Source organism: Chaetura pelagica, unplaced genomic scaffold, assembly GCF_000747805.2.
Source record: "Chaetura pelagica isolate M959 unplaced genomic scaffold, ChaPel_1.0 scaffold2364, whole genome shotgun sequence".
Classification (NCBI taxonomy): Eukaryota; Metazoa; Chordata; class Aves; order Apodiformes; family Apodidae; genus Chaetura; species Chaetura pelagica.
The window spans coordinates 16815-33482 of NW_009952925.1; the positions used below are offsets into that span (position 1 = coordinate 16815).

Consider the following 16668-nt stretch of genomic DNA (forward strand, 5'->3'; position numbering starts at 1 on the left):
CCTGTCCCTGCTCCTCCGGCCCTGCCCGGCTCCTATCCCTGCTCCTCCAGCCCTGCTCCTCCGGCCCTGCCCGGCTCCTGCTCCCTCGGTCCTGCCCCGGCTCCAGCCCCGAGAATGGATGAGGAACCCGAGCGGACCAAGCGCTGGGAAGGAGGCTACGAAAGAACATGGTAAGCGTTCCTTTTTTTTTTTTCCTCCCTGCTGATGAAAGGCGATAAAAATCCTACCCCCTCCGCTCAACAACCGTCTGCTTTGCCCCAGGGAAATTCTCAAAGAAGATGAAACCGGATCTCTGAAAGCGACTATTGAGGACATTCTGTTCAAGGCGAAGAGGAAAAGGTATTAATGTGTTGCTGCGAACCTGCTAGTAGTACTGGCTTGGTCAGTTACAAGTACTTAACCATTCAGAAACTAGGTCCTCTAACTGTCGGCGAGCCTGCCCTGTGTTCTTGTGTCCCTGCCCCTTCAGGGCTCCAGCTGCCCCCTTCTTGCCTCCTCCTACAAAACAGTAACAGTTGTTTTTATCTCTGATTTTAAGGCTGAATGTATGCAGGCTAGATAGCCCCCCTGTCTGCTAGCAAAAGAGGAGAGGTTTTGGTCTGGGTGCAAAGCACTGGCATTGCCATTTGGACTGCTTAGGGAAAAGTCCTTCAACCTTTTAAAAGTCATGCTTCAAGCTGGGTTTTGGTAGCATGGCACCAGATTAGTGTTTCAAATTGTCATAAAAATTGCTGGATAAAATCTAGGTTTATTTCCTATTATGTTTAAATGCAGACAAATTTGGATGAAATTTTAAAGATTAAACCTGGGATTATTAAGTAGTTTTTGTTTGTTTGTTTTCTGAAGCACATAGCATCTCTCTGTAGCTGAATTGCCTTTTTTTCAGTGTAAGTGTCTGTGGTTTGTTACTGCTTCGTATTTGCCAGATGTCAAGTACTGGATTTGTTTGGACCTCTGTATTAGGACCCATTCATTCACTTGCGTCTTACTTAAATCCTTTTGTGTTTTATTAGACTCTATGAACACCATGGGCAGGTTCGACTTGGAATGGTAGGTTAATGTCTTAACCCTTTTCTATCCTCAGTCCAAAACTACTTGAATAGAGATGCTGTGCCTAGTCTGAAATACCCTTTTGCTGCCTTCATGTGCTTGAGACCTGTCACTGTTTGACTCAGAATCTAAAACAACACTCTCAATCCCCTCCCCCCCGACCCCAGTAGGGAAGGAGATAGAGAGAATGAGAGACTTTACAAGATTGAGAACTAAACTACACAGCTTTAATTAAACACTAATGATAAAGAACATATATACAATTATATACAAATGTATTCAGGAGTGTGTGAATGCCCTATTGCCTCCCCCTTCCTCCAGCAACTCCCACAGCATGTCCTGAGCTGCGAACAGTCCTGAAATGTCCCAGAGCTACTGGAGAAAACAGGGAGTGATGAGGGTCAGGAGAGCTCCAGCCTGGGCGTTGATAGTGATGGATGGATGGAGTCCTCCCTGGACACCAGCCATGGGTGGAAGGGGAGAAGCAGCAGGAAGGAAGTTTCTTCTGTGATCTCTGAGCTTACGTAGATCTATGGAATGGAATATCTCTGGCCAGTTTTGCTGTCTGTCTAACTCAGCCTCCTACAGGGGGGGTCACAGATCTCCCTGTGGTGTCTGAGTTGGCAGAGTAAAGGTGCGACCTTGAAGACCCAGCAGTTAGAAAAACATTCCAACATTTGTCATCGTTCCAGGCTGGGACACTCTGCTACTAGTTAAAAGAGAGCTCACTGAAGGAACAAAAATCAGTAAAAGGAAAAGTGGCTTCATCCTGGCTCAAACCAGGATAAGCCCAAAGCTTACATTGTCCATCAAACAACTGACCTTGGCAGTGTGGGTGCGAGTGTCCAGAGGTGGAGGTTTGGAACGTTTGCTGTGTCAGGGTGTGTTCTGCAACAGCAGGATCATCACACACTCCTGAACTGTCAACTTTTCTTCATCTGAAAAATGGGCATAATTTTAAGGAGTTGTAACTAACATCATTACTTGATACAACACTGAGCTTTTTAGACTAAGAGATAATGGTTCAAACTATGTATATTTTGCGGCATATCACAAGAGGAAAAGAACAGTGTGTTTTTCAAGTATTCTCTTTATTTTGCACGCAAAGTGGAAAAAATGCATTACTTTTTCATTTGCTGTTGATTGCATAGCTTGGTATACTGAATTTTGCCCATTTGAGAGAGAAATTGATTGCTTTTTTAAGAAAATGGTATAATGAACAGTTAATTTAAATATCTTGTTCTGTAAGTGATAATCACTTCTGGTGGAAATGCAGATGCGTCACCTCTATGTGGTTGTTGATGGATCAAGAACCATGGAGGATCAAGACTTAAAACCAAATAGACTTACTTGCACTTTGAAGGTATTTCTGCATTCAAAGGTTTTCTCTCATTAATCCACTGTTTCTATGTTTTGTTTTGCATTTAAAAGAGTGGTAGCCTCCTGTGACTACATGCATAACCTCATCATCTCATCTCATCCCTAGTTTTTTTGCCTTGTTTCTGTTGCTAGTCTGTATTTTTCCTTTTTTGTCTTTTTTAACAGTAAGATCTGTGTGATATTAGTGTGCCTTGCACAAGTACTGCTGTGCAGTAAAAACACTTTGTAAGGACGTATTTGGGAAAAAGGCATATTATGAAAAGTCTGTGGAAGTTCAGCTGAAGCATTCCCCATGATCCAGGATGAAAGAAGATTAAACATGCTTTCATTACACATCTTGATTTTATTTTTTTTTCTTAAAGTTGTGTTTTGATGAATTCTGGTTTGAGCAGATGTTAGGCAGGAGTTGAACTGCATTGTTGCTTCAGACTGTGGAGGACTTGAACTGTACATTTTGTACTGTATGGTCTTCTCTAACAATACTAAGCAATGAGATCCTGGGTTTTGATGATTTTGTACAGATGAGTGCTTTTTGGTGTATTGTGAACTTCCATTTCAACCAACAATAACCTAGAACTGTATCATATGAAGTCAATTAGATAAGGGGTGGCTGATTTCTGAAATCTACATTCCATCGATAACATGTAATGAAGGAAGGAGAGGGATGGAAGAGATTGAGTGAAAGGAGAATGGAAGGGGAGGGCAGCTTCTCCCTTTTCCCCCCCCTTTTTTTTTTTATACTGAATGTTTTGTGAGTACCACCTATTTCATCTGTGTGGAATAAAACTGTATTTAGTTTTTAACAGTCTTAATTTTTCTTTATAGTTACTGGAATATTTTGTTGAAGAGTACTTTGACCAAAATCCTATTAGTCAGGTATGTACAATCATGCAAGAAACAAGTAACTGAAAATTATTTTTAAAGTTACTTTTAGTTTTAACACTATCTAGTAAACTGTTTTCATTTGATGTGTTCCTTCCCATCACTTCCTCCTTAGTCTCATGAAATTCTTGTTTCTACCTGAATTAATGAAAATAAGAACCCATCTATTCCCTTTTTCCTGAACATAAATTCTAACCCAGAAGACTAGATTATATTCATGTTTAGGTGTTTAGAATTTTAGAAGATTTATTTCTGTACCTTGTGGCAAAAGTACAGAAGATACAGGAATGTATGTTAACCAGTGCATGGTGTTATGCTGCTGTTGTTACACTTACAAGAAAATTTGTGTTGTTAGGTAATCCTGATTCCTGTAGAAGTATTGGGTAAATTACAGCAAAATGTAAATCAACTTACTTTTAAACTTGCTAAGAAAAGTTTTACCTTTTTAAAAAATTATTATTATTTTTCTTCTCCCTTCTGCAGATTGGCTTAATTGTAACCAAGAATAAAAGAGCTGAAAAAATGACAGAACTCTCAGGTAGGGAGGTAGTATATTTTTGTTAAATCGGAGATATTTTCATTTCTTGCACTGGAATTATACTTTCTACCTGGATTACACTGCTGAAAATGAAGATGCATTAACTTAAAGAGAAGTTATTGCAATTTATCTGCAGCCAGAGTCTTTATTTTGATCTGTTTTGATCTACAATTGTCATCACATGCTTGTTTGTGATCAAGTCTTGGCCACGTTAATTTCGTGTCTTACGACATCTCTTGTGTTCTGTGAGATTTGATCTGATGTTTAGAAGGTTCCTGCCTGCTCTCACTACAAGCTGTGTAGCTATAAAGATGAAGTCTTACTTTTTTTTTCTCTTTACTCGCCTGTAAAACTGGAGTAACTTTATTGAGGACTTTGAGGACCAGCCAGTCCTTGACAGTACTGTGAGGGTGAAAGAGGAAACTAAACTCTTCCTGCCTAATAATTGAGTGCCTTTTTAGCAAATGTCTTTCTATTACTATATTGTTTTACTGTTTTCTGCATTCTGATCAAGAGGTCAGTGTCGGGTGAGAAACATAGAGTTACGAGTCAGTTTGAAAACTGTTGCTGCACAGGTATCCTTCATCAAATATATAATTTAAATATTTACATTCTTTTATCTTGTTACTTCAGGTGAATTGTTTTTTTCACTTACAGGTAACTCAAAAAAGCACATAACTGCTCTGAAGAAAGCAGTGGATATGAACTGCAGTGGGGAGCCATCGCTGTATAATTCACTAAATTTGGCCATGCAGACTTTAAAGTTAGTATATACATGGAGGTTTTTTGTTTTCTTTATGTTCCATAAATAGTATAATGCTGATTGTGAATTTTTTGAGGGGTAGAGACAGTATTTTTTACAGGCTAACATTGCATCATGCTGACTTGAGTCTTTAAAAGGCTGCTTCATGTCCTCTTAGACTGTTAAGATGTTAGTAGCGCAGAAGTTAATTTTCTAACACAAGGTGCTTCTGTTTAGAGGTGTGCTGCTTATAAAAAGCAAGAATATGTTACAACAAAGTGGATTATTTCATGTTGTATATGAATACAGTGATGAAAGACCCTGCAGTTATTTTTACTAAGGGCTAATGTACAATAGAGGGCAGTATTAGGAGTTAATAACGATAAGTGAAAAGAAACAGCCCTGAATCACAGTAATCTGGTGATGGTTTTGGCATACTTAGGCACACTTTAGAAAGGTAAAGTTTTAGGTAGGATAGATGTATAAAAACTTTTTTGCTGTGTGAGGTAATGAGATGGATAAACATTTGTGGAAGAATGTTTTAACAAAAAATTATAGCTAGAAACACTGACAGAACAAAACTAGCAGTCAGTGTCATAGCAGTTATTTTAATTACTAGTTGGAAGAGAGTTTTCCATCAAGAACTAAAAGCCAGTAGCTAAAAGTAATGGATTTATACCTATAAGCTTACTAGAAATTTTTATTTTAATAAGTCAGGAAGACTAGGTGCAGTGTTGCTGGTTTGGAGGTGAATTTTACTTGAACAAATAAGGTATAGGGTTAACTTAAGCATTAGAGCAAACAATCATGTAGCAGCTACACAACCAAATACTGTATTTTAGGTAATGGAAAGGTTTGGCTTTTGGAAGGTGAAATTCTGGTGCTCAGAGAAGGATCTTAACTACAGTTGTTTATAATTTGTAGGGGGCTTCATGTCATGTCATGCTCTGACTTTAGTACGTTAAAAGTCCTTGGAAACTTTAGCATACAAGTAGCTTAGTTTACTGAAGAAAATTAATTCTATTCTTTCTTTAGGCACATGCCAGGACATACAAGCAGAGAGGTTTTGGTAGTCTTCAGCAGTCTGACAACATGTGATCCAGCCAACATCTATGATCTCATTAAGGTACAGAAGTGCAGTTTAACTACAACCTTGAACATCCAAGCTGTTGGACTAAAAACATACAGTTGCAGTGTTGTTGCCAATTAATTTGAATTTAAAACTATGAACCTTTTTACTGTTTTCTTTTCTGCATATCAATTTGAGTGTGCTTTCTTTTTCCATTTAAAGTGTTTAAAAGCAGTCAAGATCAGAGTATCTGTCATTGGCCTGAGTGCTGAAGTTCGAGTCTGTACAGTACTTGCCCGAGAAACGGGTGGTATGTATCTGAAGTTCAGTAGCTACACTGTTAATACAAGTTGAAAATCAAAATTAAGTGGCTAATTTGTCATATTTTCCGTAATGCATTTCAGTATTTAAGGATGAATATTCTGTTGTGCTGGAAAAATCTAGGCTTCCCAAAGCTACAAAATACACAGTATTTCATGAAATTATTATTAGCTGGTAGCTGCATTTCTTGACAGAAGAAATACTTGTATTGTAAAAGCTAGTGTTCCACATATAAAGCTATGTGATGTGGAACTTAATTAAATTGATATTAACATGTTACATTAAAGTTAATATCAATTACTATACCTCTTACAATACCATTACTGCAGAGTAATAATAGAGAAAAAGCTGTGGACGTTTATATATAATTAAATATAGTGGTGTTACTAATTTTAAAACTTGTCATTTTCAGAAGCATTAACAGGACTTTTTTAGGAACAGGGTTGGCTAAATATTTTTCTTTTACTTCAGTTGTTTTCTGTCATTTGGGGGATGTGTTTGTGTTCTTATCTGCTCATTATCTGAGAGTAAGGCATTTTCTTTCTTTGTGACAGGAACATACCACGTTATTTTAGATGAAAGTCATTATAAGGAGCTGCTGATGCATCATGTTAGTCCTCCACCTGCCAGTTCAAGTTCTGAGTGCTCCCTCATTCGGATGGGTAGGATATGGTTTTGCAGAATTCCTACTGCAGGATTTACCACCCTTGGCTTTTTCTGTCTTTGCATCTGATGTGCTAGAGCCATGCAAATAGTTAGAAGTATAATGAAGACATTACACAGTTGTTTTTCTTTGTTTTAACTTTTATTTTGCCAAATAGGTATCAATTTTCTTGATGTTCCTGAAGTCCACTTAAATAAATCTAAGAATTAAAATAAGACAAATTACTCAACTGCAGTTGGAAACAATGAAGTGGAATGATACTGCTTGTGCAGTAACTAGTATAAATGTCATACTTAGAAATGAAGAATGAAAAACTATTTTGTTTATTCCTCAGGATTTTTCCCTGCAGAAAGCAACTATTATAAGCTTAACTGACTGTGACAGCTATCTGTTTGGCCATGTAGTATATGTTTGTTAGGAGCACTGTTGTGTTCTTTCAAAAAATGAATTAGTTACCTTTTCTTCTCCTGATGTGTTTCTCAATAAATTTAAGCCTGGAGTTAAACCGGAATAGGAACTCTAATGCCATGAGGTAAAGCACTGACTTCTCACTTTGATCCACCCATTTTCACAAACAAGAAGCTCTGCATTTTTACATGTAGATCTAAGTATTGAAGAGATGTACTTGTTATAGGTAAATCCTGAGTAGCAGTCAAAAAATTAACTACCTACTTGACATGACCTGTAAAAAATAAGTGGTAGAAGGAGTGATATCTGTTCAGTCTCTGTGAAGTGCAATACTCATATCTGTCATGTACGGCACTTGGAAGGTGAATATATGCTTGGTGTCTACATGTGTACATATTTTCTCATTAACCAGAAACCATTATTCAAGTGCACATTCATGTAGTGCTCTTTCTGCTTTTCTGGCATTGCACTTAATTTTATATTTAGCTGTTCTTCATGAATGGGGTTCCAGGAAGCTTCAGTCGATATGAAGTCTACTAAAGGACTTTTTTTCAGCTGGTGAAGTACAGTGAGGGATTTGTTGGTGGATGTAGATAAGAGACCTTTCAGAAGATTTTGATGCCTAGTAACAGTGTATTATTTCTCCTGTAACAACAAAAAATACCCACCACAAAACCAAAACAAGAGGTAGGCCTTAATCTTTAATATTCTCAATTGAAGTAGGAAATGGAAAGATGGCTTGCATGTTCAAAAAGGGAATACGGGATGTTTTTCTTTTCAGGTTTTCCTCAGCATACTATTGCTTCTCTGTCTGATCAAGATGCAAAGCCATCCTTCAGCATGGCGTAAGTATAGTTGATTAGAATTCGATAGTAGGTCATATTTAGGAAATCTGTTTGTCAGTTAAAGTATTGCAAAATAACATGAAGAAATAGTAATGTCTTGCAAATTCTCGGTAGAAATTTTATTTTCATTTGCACACCAGTATGTTGCTATAGTTATCTCTGTTAAATATGCTTTTTAAAATTTACATTTAGCAATTTTAAGGTAGCAAATGGCTTTCAGTTGTGTTGTGCAGCAATAAGAATACAAGGGTGCTAAAAGGTATTAAAGTAATTAATACCAATTCTACTTGCATTTCTGGATTCAAGTATTCTTATCACCATAAAGATAATGGCAAGGATGAAGAGTATAATCTGGAACAAAGTCTTTTCAATCTATGTGCTAGTGAAATTTTAAAGGGAAGTTTCAAACAAGGCCTCATTAGCTTAATGTGCCCGTGCTCTTCTCACTTAAAAGAATAATAGCTTTTAGGGATAATAAGGGAGTCTGAATTTTCAGAAGAAGAAAGTGTCTGCTGTTTGAAAGAATAAGTACTAATAAGAATAAGTACTAATGTGCATCTTAAAGTCAGTACAGAATATTTGTTTGTGTGTAAGTATAAATACTAAAGCTGTTACTTTCATAATTTTATTTTTAAAGATGTATTGGCTCCCTAGCCTGGGAAAATTTGGTCTTTGTTTAATTTCTGTAGGAAAATGTGGTTACTGATACCTCACCCTATCAGTGGTTTTCCACACACGTGGAGCTGTTGCGTGAAAGCTACTGAAACTTTTAAGGCAATTTGTTGTGAGAATATGTAATATTTGTAGTTATGTAGTATTATGGTGTCATCTCTTAGGTCCTATATTGTCTCTCTACTCCAGGCATTTGGAAAACAACAGTGAGCCAGGTCTTACACTGGGTGGATATTTCTGTCCCCAGTGCAGAGCCAAATACTGTGAACTTCCTGTGGAATGCAAAGTCTGTGGTAAGTAGCAAGAAAATGTGGGCAGATGAATTAGGACTTAATGGTAACAGAGTTCAGGAGTGGAAACATTCAACTATACTTAGAAATTAAAACCTATGTCTGCTTTAAGAAGCCTGCGTTTCTATGTCCTGGGGTGTCAGCTTCATACAAGGGACTGTCAGGACAATACCAGTAACAGTAGGGCTGTATCATATTCCCTAGTGTAATGTTACAGACTAAAAGCTCTAAAGCAAAGGGGGAAGAAGGGCAATTCACATATGAATTATATTAACTTCCTCAAGAATTCTAATTCAACAGGCACACCAGTGTTTCAGATTCCTCAGTGCAAGGCCATGAAGATAAAGAGTGTTTTGGAGTAACAGCACAGAAATACCCCTCTCTGAGTCTGAACTAAAGGTTTCAAAGTTGAACCTGAGAGCTGGGTGACACATAAGGATATAGAGATGTAAATATAAGCCCTTCAGTCTTGCAAACAATAAGGGCCAGTGCAACCAATGGTACCTCCCTCTCTCCTCTCCACACCGCCCCTCCTCCTCTTTGGCCATAATGGGTACATGAGGGAGGATTAGCTTTTCTTTTTTTTTTTTTAATTAATGTTGAATGAGCAACAGATTTTATCTTGTTAGCTTCTACATGCATATGACTAAAACATGATAGGTGTTATCAAGATGTGTGTATTTGGCAAGAGGATGAAATATTTCTAGTTTTAGGTCACCTTGTCCTAGTTTCATGTCAAGATTTTCCTATCAGCTTGTGTTTAGTGTCAGCAAGTTAACAGTGTTACTGGAGAAGCCCTGTGTATCAGCAACAGATTTTCCAGGGGTGCAGCTGTCCACAGAGCAATCGCTCAGGAGTTTACACAGCATGTGAGTGAGCAGTGAAGTTAGTGCCAATCCATGCCCCAGCTGATAGTAACCAGTTGTTATGGTTTAACCCCAGCTGGCAAACAAGTCCCACAGAGCCAGTTGTATACCCAGCCTCTTACTCCTCTCACCCACCGTGGTGGGATGAGAGAGAGAATTGGAAATGTAAAAGTGAGAAAAGGTGGGTTGAGATAAAGACTCTTTAATAGGTAGAGCAAAAGCCACGCGCACAAGATAAGCTACGTAAGGGATTCATTCACTGCTTCCCATCAGCAGCCATCTCCAGGAAAGCAAGGCTCTATCATGTTACTTGATTTTTCTCAGGTAACTGAGAAAAGGCTGTAACTCTGAATGTCCTTCCCTCTTTCTGCCTTCTTGCCCCAGCTTTTATTGCTCAGTACAACATCATATGGTCTGGAGTACCCCTGTGATCATTTGGCATCAGCTGTCCCCGCTGTGTCCCCTCCCGACTTCCTGTGCCTCCTCAGCCTGTGACACTGCTGGGATGGTGTGAGAGGCAAAAAATGCCTTGTCTCTGTGTGAGCACTGCTTAACAATAATGCAAACATCCCTGTGTTGTCAACAGTGTTTTCAGCACAAATCCAAAACACAGTCCCATACCAGCTACTATGAAGAAAATAATCTCTATCCCAGCCCAAACCAGCAGAACTGTTTGAGGTGAAACAGGGCTATGGAGTGGCTTCTGCAGGGTTACAGCAGGCTTGTTGTTGGGAACCACTGTGACTGGTGATGTGAAGCAGCAGATCAGTCGTCGTCAAAGGAGTTGTGGATTTAGGTTTAATTGGAAGATTCTTCTGAAACTGCCTTTTGTTTATGGCATGGGGATGAAAAACTTGCTAACTTTACAGTACTTCTAAAGAATGTCTAAACCTTTAATTAGTAATTTGGGCAATTTGTTCTTCAATTTATATGTGTATTTAATTCTGGAAAGGATTACAAGTTTGGGTTATGGAAGCTAATGAACAAATCATTTTATATTTGTATTTCTGAAAAACTCTGAACCACTGAGTAATTAAAGAATCTCTTTTTCTTTTTGCTTTGTTTAATACAGAAAAGCTTTTGTGTAAGTCCTCTCTTGTAAGAATTTTGATGTCTCTTTAATTTCAGGTCTTACATTAGTGTCTGCGCCTCACCTGGCTCGGTCTTACCATCACTTGTTTCCTTTGGATGCCTTTCAGGAAGTGCCTCTGGAAGAGTATCAAGGGGAACGGTATGCAGATCATATTTGTGATAATGAGTGTGTTTCTCAACCTTTTATATTTTTTGTCACAAAATAGATGGCAGCAGCATCTTTGCTGCTGGAGACACTATTGAATGTTGGGGCATTTTTTGGCATCTCTGGCAATAAGAAATATTTAGTAATATGTAGGTTTTTTAAACACCATTTTACAGTCTTTTTTCAGTTAAAACACGCAATTTTGCTTTTAGGTATTGTCAAGGCTGCCAGGGAGAAATGAAAGATCAAAACGTAAGTATGTTGGACTGCATTGGAATTTGCATTGAGGGGTGTTAGAAGCAGAGGTGATCCCTTAGTATAGTCTTCTAAAGACCAGAAAAATATTTGTGGAAGTTTATCTCATTCTTAACTAGAGTTCTTTGTTTCATAGTCACATCTTTTTTAGACTGCAAAGTCTGTATGTGTGGGAAGGGAATTTCCGGAGTTGCAAAAAAGGCTTCAGCTCTTAGCCATTTGAAAGCATCTACAATGACTCAAGCCCAGCCCTTTGGACATACTTGCTGTTAGAAACTTCAATTTAATTGTGTTTCTGTGATGTTCCTAATATAGTCTATTTACACTGTCTTGATGACGTAACTGTTGCCCTACTGTAGTGCTATGATTGTGTTGATTTTTTTTCTAGTTTGTCTTAATTTTATGTGTTTTCCACACAGGTTTACATATGTAAAGTGTGTCAGAATGCATTTTGCGTGGAATGCGATTTGTTTGTTCATGATTCTCTGCACTGCTGTCCTGGATGTATTCACAAGCAAACGACTCCCGAATCTGGATGATGGAGTTTCTAGAAATTGTATCTATGTCGTTCTTGGATAAATCAATTTTTATTTAGCCATAACATTCACTGAGGCACCTCGAAACAAGAAGGATGTAGATGGTTACAGAAGGAGGAGCACTGGCTTGGGAGCAAACATTAATTTTTACTTAATGTATGAATGATTTTCTTACTGCTAATATATTCTTGAATTATCTGTATCCGATTTATTTTCTTCTTGTCTGAAAAGCTCTTGGCTTTTTTTTTTTAATGTTTTCATGAACAACATGTATATTTGTAAATGTGAAAGTGGTAAAACTGGTTTGTACGATAATACGATTCATCTGTTTCATTATTTGTTAAAAAAAAAAAAAAAGCCCTGACACTATATCTACTGTTATAAGCTCTAGGTTTTGGTAGATGGTGGAGTTCTATAGATCAAAATATTTTTTGTAAGAATGTAACAAAGATATGTTAGAGCAATTATTTGGGGCATATTTCCAATAGTAATTTAAAGTATTGTGGCTATTCACGTTGGTCTTTTAATAACAACTCAAATACAACTGTTATAAATGTGCTGAAAACATGTTTTGAGTTTTAATGGTACAACCCGAAACTAACAATTATATTACTAATGTGCCTGTAGTTGTGTGGTTTAGGCTTCACTTTCTTGTATGAGCATAAGGTTACTTAAAGGCAACAAGTAGAATATCCTCTTACCAGTGTAGATGGGACAGAGGTTAAAAATAGTCCTGGTACATAACTAAAACCTTGCTTTAGCTTTCAGTAAGTAGAGGAATGTACAGTTGCAGTGTCAGGATGGCTTCTGCAAAAGCTGGACCAATGGAATAGAAGTGGAATGACCCTGTCTGAGATGAAAGCCGAAGTGAAGACGATATGTTTTTAGAAATGTGAAAGCATTTATTTGGGCACTTCATGATGTTACTGAAAGAACAGTAACAGGATATCTCTCAATTCTGTGGCATTTTAATTTCCTTGATTTTTTTTGTTGTTGTTGTTACATGCTTTCTAAAGCACAAATAATTCCAGTGACAGATACAGACCTCTAAAGTAAACTTGTGAAACAACTGCATTGCTGCAGTTTTTATGTTACTGCCATGGTAGGAAGTAAAAATAATGATGTGCATCACCATTTCTGAGATACGTAATTTTTTGCCTGTAAGAGAAAGTAAGGTGGAGTGCTTCAACTGTGCACAATCTGAAAGTAAGGTGGAGTGCTTCAACTGTGCACATTGGTTACAGGAATGGGAAGAAGGTGAAGATCCTACGGAAGAACATACAGTGTGGTTCCTTGAGTAAGTCAGTATATTAGGACAATTTCCTGCTGTGCAATTAAAGTTGCCATAGGTATTTGCTGTTGTTTTTCTTAGCACTACCATAAAGGTGTATAAAGAACTGTATGTACCTTGAGTGTACAGGATGTTGTGCCTCTGTGAAACTCCTTTTTTAAATTAATATTTAAATGTAGAAATACAGTACAAATTTTACAAACAGAGAAATGTTTCTGAAGTAGTTCTGTCTTTCTGCCAAATGTTAGCAATTGAAATTGAGCTAACTGTTGTGTCTTTGACATAAACATTCTAGTGCCAGCTGTACAGATGAACTTGGAAACTCACTGGAAGAGCAGCCAGAGTTGTGCTTTTCTGCAGCATTTGCTGTTGGTGAAGCACTTTCTGTGCTTTGCAGTTTTAAATGATAGCTCCAGCTAGAGGCAGCCTTTGTGTGTGTGCGTGTAGAATGAATAGTGAAGGCAACTTCTTGCGTTCTTCATCCTAGACAACCTGAATGCACCGCACTTCAGAGGCAGCTGGTGGGGCAGGGGGCATGTGGCCTGCTGTGGCATGGTGCAGGCAGCAGCAGATCACTTCTGCCTCTCTAAAGGTGTTTCCTGTGGCTCAGGTGCCTTCCATGTTCAAACACATGTTCAAGCACATGCAGGTGCCAAACAGCAGCTGCCACTCTGCAGTTGTTGGCCTGACTCGTGGAGAAAGAACCTCTGCAGGGCAGCTACAGGCAATTAGCTTTTCAGTGGTTAACAGCAGTCATGGTTTGTGGGCAAATTGCAACATGTGTGACAGGGCCTGGACTCTGGGCTGCTCTGTTGGCAGCAAAGTACCCCAGCCCAGGGTGCCTCGCACAGCCACAGGAGCTGCAGGTTTGAGTGGCTGGTGGGGCAGGGAAAGGTGCCTCCCAGTGTGCGGGACTGCAAGAAGCCTTGGGCAGGGTGTGTTACTGTGAGATTCCTTACAGCTCCTCTCTTGGGTCCACTTGTGGGAAGGGCCCGACTGTTCCTCCCATGAACACAGAATGGTCCCTATCTTGTCTGGAATTCTTAGACAAGCAGCTCTCTGGTTCTGTCTCTTACTGAGCTGCAGGAAGAGCCATTTAACACTTCTGGGGTTCATTGTACTTATGTTGAACACACAAAGAATAAAATGGTACCACTTCATTTGAGAAGCAGCATATAATTTAGGTGTTCTTAACCTGGAGGAGCTTGTCCTTCCTGCAGGGAAGGGAATAAAGTCTGCAGCCAGATTGTTCAGCACTGTCCACACTTTCTGCACCTCAAATGCTTGTCATTTGCCCTGCCTGGATGACGCCAGCCTGTTAGAAATACATGAGTTTAAAGGAGAGAACTTCACACTTGAAAGAACATTTCTGAGAAGACACTGCTTTAGGATAAATCAATCTTCTGTTTGTATACATTGCAACAACAACTTGTAATTTTTAATGGGTTTAATTTCTTCCTATTTGTTCTATACACAGCCCAAATTATTTCTTGCTCATCAAAGTGTATCAAGACTGTTTATATGCTAGAATTTGCTGAAACCTCTTTTGAAATGCCTCCTTAGTTCTCCTTTTCTTCTACAAAGCAATGTAAAATAGAAGAAAAGTAATAACTGAGAAAAAAAACCCAAACAACATTAAAATAGAGCTACATAACTCCATTGCTAGTTTTATTAGCTTATATGCCCAGGCTGTTAAAACTGTGTATTGGGAAAAGATTTATTACTTACTTGGTAGAGTCTTACACTAAATATGCAAGTCTACACCCATTTCATCTATGGGCTGAGGACAATGTCTTCTTTTGTAAGCAAATGCTAAGTTAGTCACATGATCTTCCTTTATTTTTTAGTATGTATAGGGTTATGATGACAAAGACTCCCATCTTGTAAGCAGGCTGACCAGAAGGGAGGACTGAAGAGCATATGTGATGGTAAACACGCAGGGAAGATTGTTAAACTCAGTATCTTGTGCCTGTGCAAAGCTGATCAGGTGTCTGACCTCAAGTGGTTGCAGAAGCTGGCATTGTGTTTATTTGCTTTCCTCTGTATGAGTGGTATTTCAAGCCTTGTGAGCACACTGGTATCTTATGCCACTAGGCATTAATGTGCCTGCTAAACTATCCTGTTTATCAGTCTCCTCAGTTGTTAAAATGCATAGATGTTCAAAGGTCTACTTTTTGCAACACAGTAACAACAGCTTTTTTATTTTTAATGTACAATGACTCAGCTTCTTCACTGTATTTTTGTTCATGTTTCATATGGGTTTGGGTGTTTCATCCTTACTGCTGTTTGGTTTTGGAGCAAAGGTTGCACACTGTGGAGGTTTCCAGAAGCCTGAAAAGCTCTCCTGTTAGTAAATCACAATGTTACAGAAACTGGTTGAAGAAACCACACACCAGATCAAAGCCAGATCATCAACAGCGACTGCTTTTGTCCAGCAAGTTTCTCAACTGCCTGGTCTTGTGACAATACTAAGAATGAGTTGGCTCCTTGGACCTTAAAATGTTTGGTACCATGAAGGAGCAGCATCCCCAGTCTAGCAGCTCAAAATTATCTTTTGACACTGGGTCTCGCCACTTTAACCAGCTTTTCAAGACTAGAAAAGTTTCAAAGTGTTCAGGTTTGGGGCTGTTTGGTTGGTGTGTTGCTTTATTTTTTCCTTTCTTCTTGTATTATACACCTGCACTGCAAATAACATATATTGTAAAATTTTTACCAGAATGAAACATTCCAGTCTCTTCTCAGCAGAATTAAGTTAATGTAAAAGGATCAAGGATTACAAGACAGCAATAACTCTAAAAACCTGACTTACTCTGCAACTACAGTTAGACTGTACTTAGGTGACACCTTCCAAAGAAAAATGTACAATTTCACTTAAAGCCTATTTAAAATAAATTCTTTCTACCCAGTTGCTTTGCTTGTAATGAAATCACAATTATATTAATCACAAAATAAAAATGCTAAAACACTGTATGGGCAAGACTGCACTGAAAGTAACACTGGATGCTAGACTTTTACTAGTGCACTGATAAAGGCCACTTTTGTTAATGCAGTGACAGGTACTAACAAGCACTGGATGCACTGACGGAGGCAGATGGTGGTTGTGCATCTGTAGCAATGAAGAGTTGTGGAACAGCTGATTCAGAACCTTTGTGTAACTGGAAGCAATCTTAAGTTTAATTCAGCTAGGCAGTTAAGAAAAAGCCTTCAGAGTGGCTTAGGGAAGTCAGGATTATCGTACATTTTTTGATCAATTATTTGTGGGAAAACTATTTTCTGACACTCAACTGCAGCAGGAAGAGCAAAGTTCAGGCCTGTATAGCTGGCTAGTTTCCCTGAAAGATCAAACCATTGGTATGAACTAAATCACTGTCTAGTTTTGTGGCTGCAGCCTCTATTCCATGAGTTACGATTGTAAGAGCTGAAATCTAAGTCCATAGTTCCTGTTACCTTTTCAGAGTCTGCTTTTTCTCATTTGCTTTTAGTAATGGTTCTCCAGAAAAAGGCCACACAGCAAAACTTCTGGCTGTATCTCAGCCATTCACCCACCAGGTATTTGCAGAAGCTAAAAACTACCTCAAAACAATCCACGTGTGTGGATGAATTTCTGTATAGCAATGGACAT

General features: G+C 38.5%; 1 protein-coding gene across 1 annotated transcript; it reads left to right on the forward strand.

The window, feature by feature from the left end:
• Positions 1-114: 114 nt before the first annotated feature.
• LOC104386984 (general transcription factor IIH subunit 2) lies at positions 115-11758 on the forward strand. The gene is made up of 15 exons (XM_009995667.1): positions 115-170; positions 262-339; positions 1014-1050; positions 2327-2413; positions 3256-3306; positions 3796-3850; positions 4508-4613; positions 5628-5718; positions 5884-5971; positions 6537-6644; positions 7836-7899; positions 8761-8864; positions 10856-10958; positions 11177-11216; positions 11639-11758. Exons 1-15 carry the CDS (start codon positions 115-117, stop codon positions 11756-11758), a joined length of 1188 nt encoding a protein of 395 aa, XP_009993969.1.
• The last annotated feature ends 4910 nt before the right edge of the window (positions 11759-16668 follow it).

Excerpts from the sequence above, each read along its gene's own strand:
- LOC104386984 (XM_009995667.1), top strand. The coding sequence starts at position 115 with ATGGATGAGGAACCCGAGCGGACCAAGCGCTGGGAAGGAGGCTACGAA. Across the intron at positions 5,719-5,883 it reads ACATCTATGATCTCATTAAG|TGTTTAAAAGCAGTCAAGAT; the intron begins GTACAGAAGTGC and ends TTCCATTTAAAG. Across the intron at positions 7,900-8,760 it reads AAGCCATCCTTCAGCATGGC|GCATTTGGAAAACAACAGTG; the intron begins GTAAGTATAGTT and ends TCTCTACTCCAG.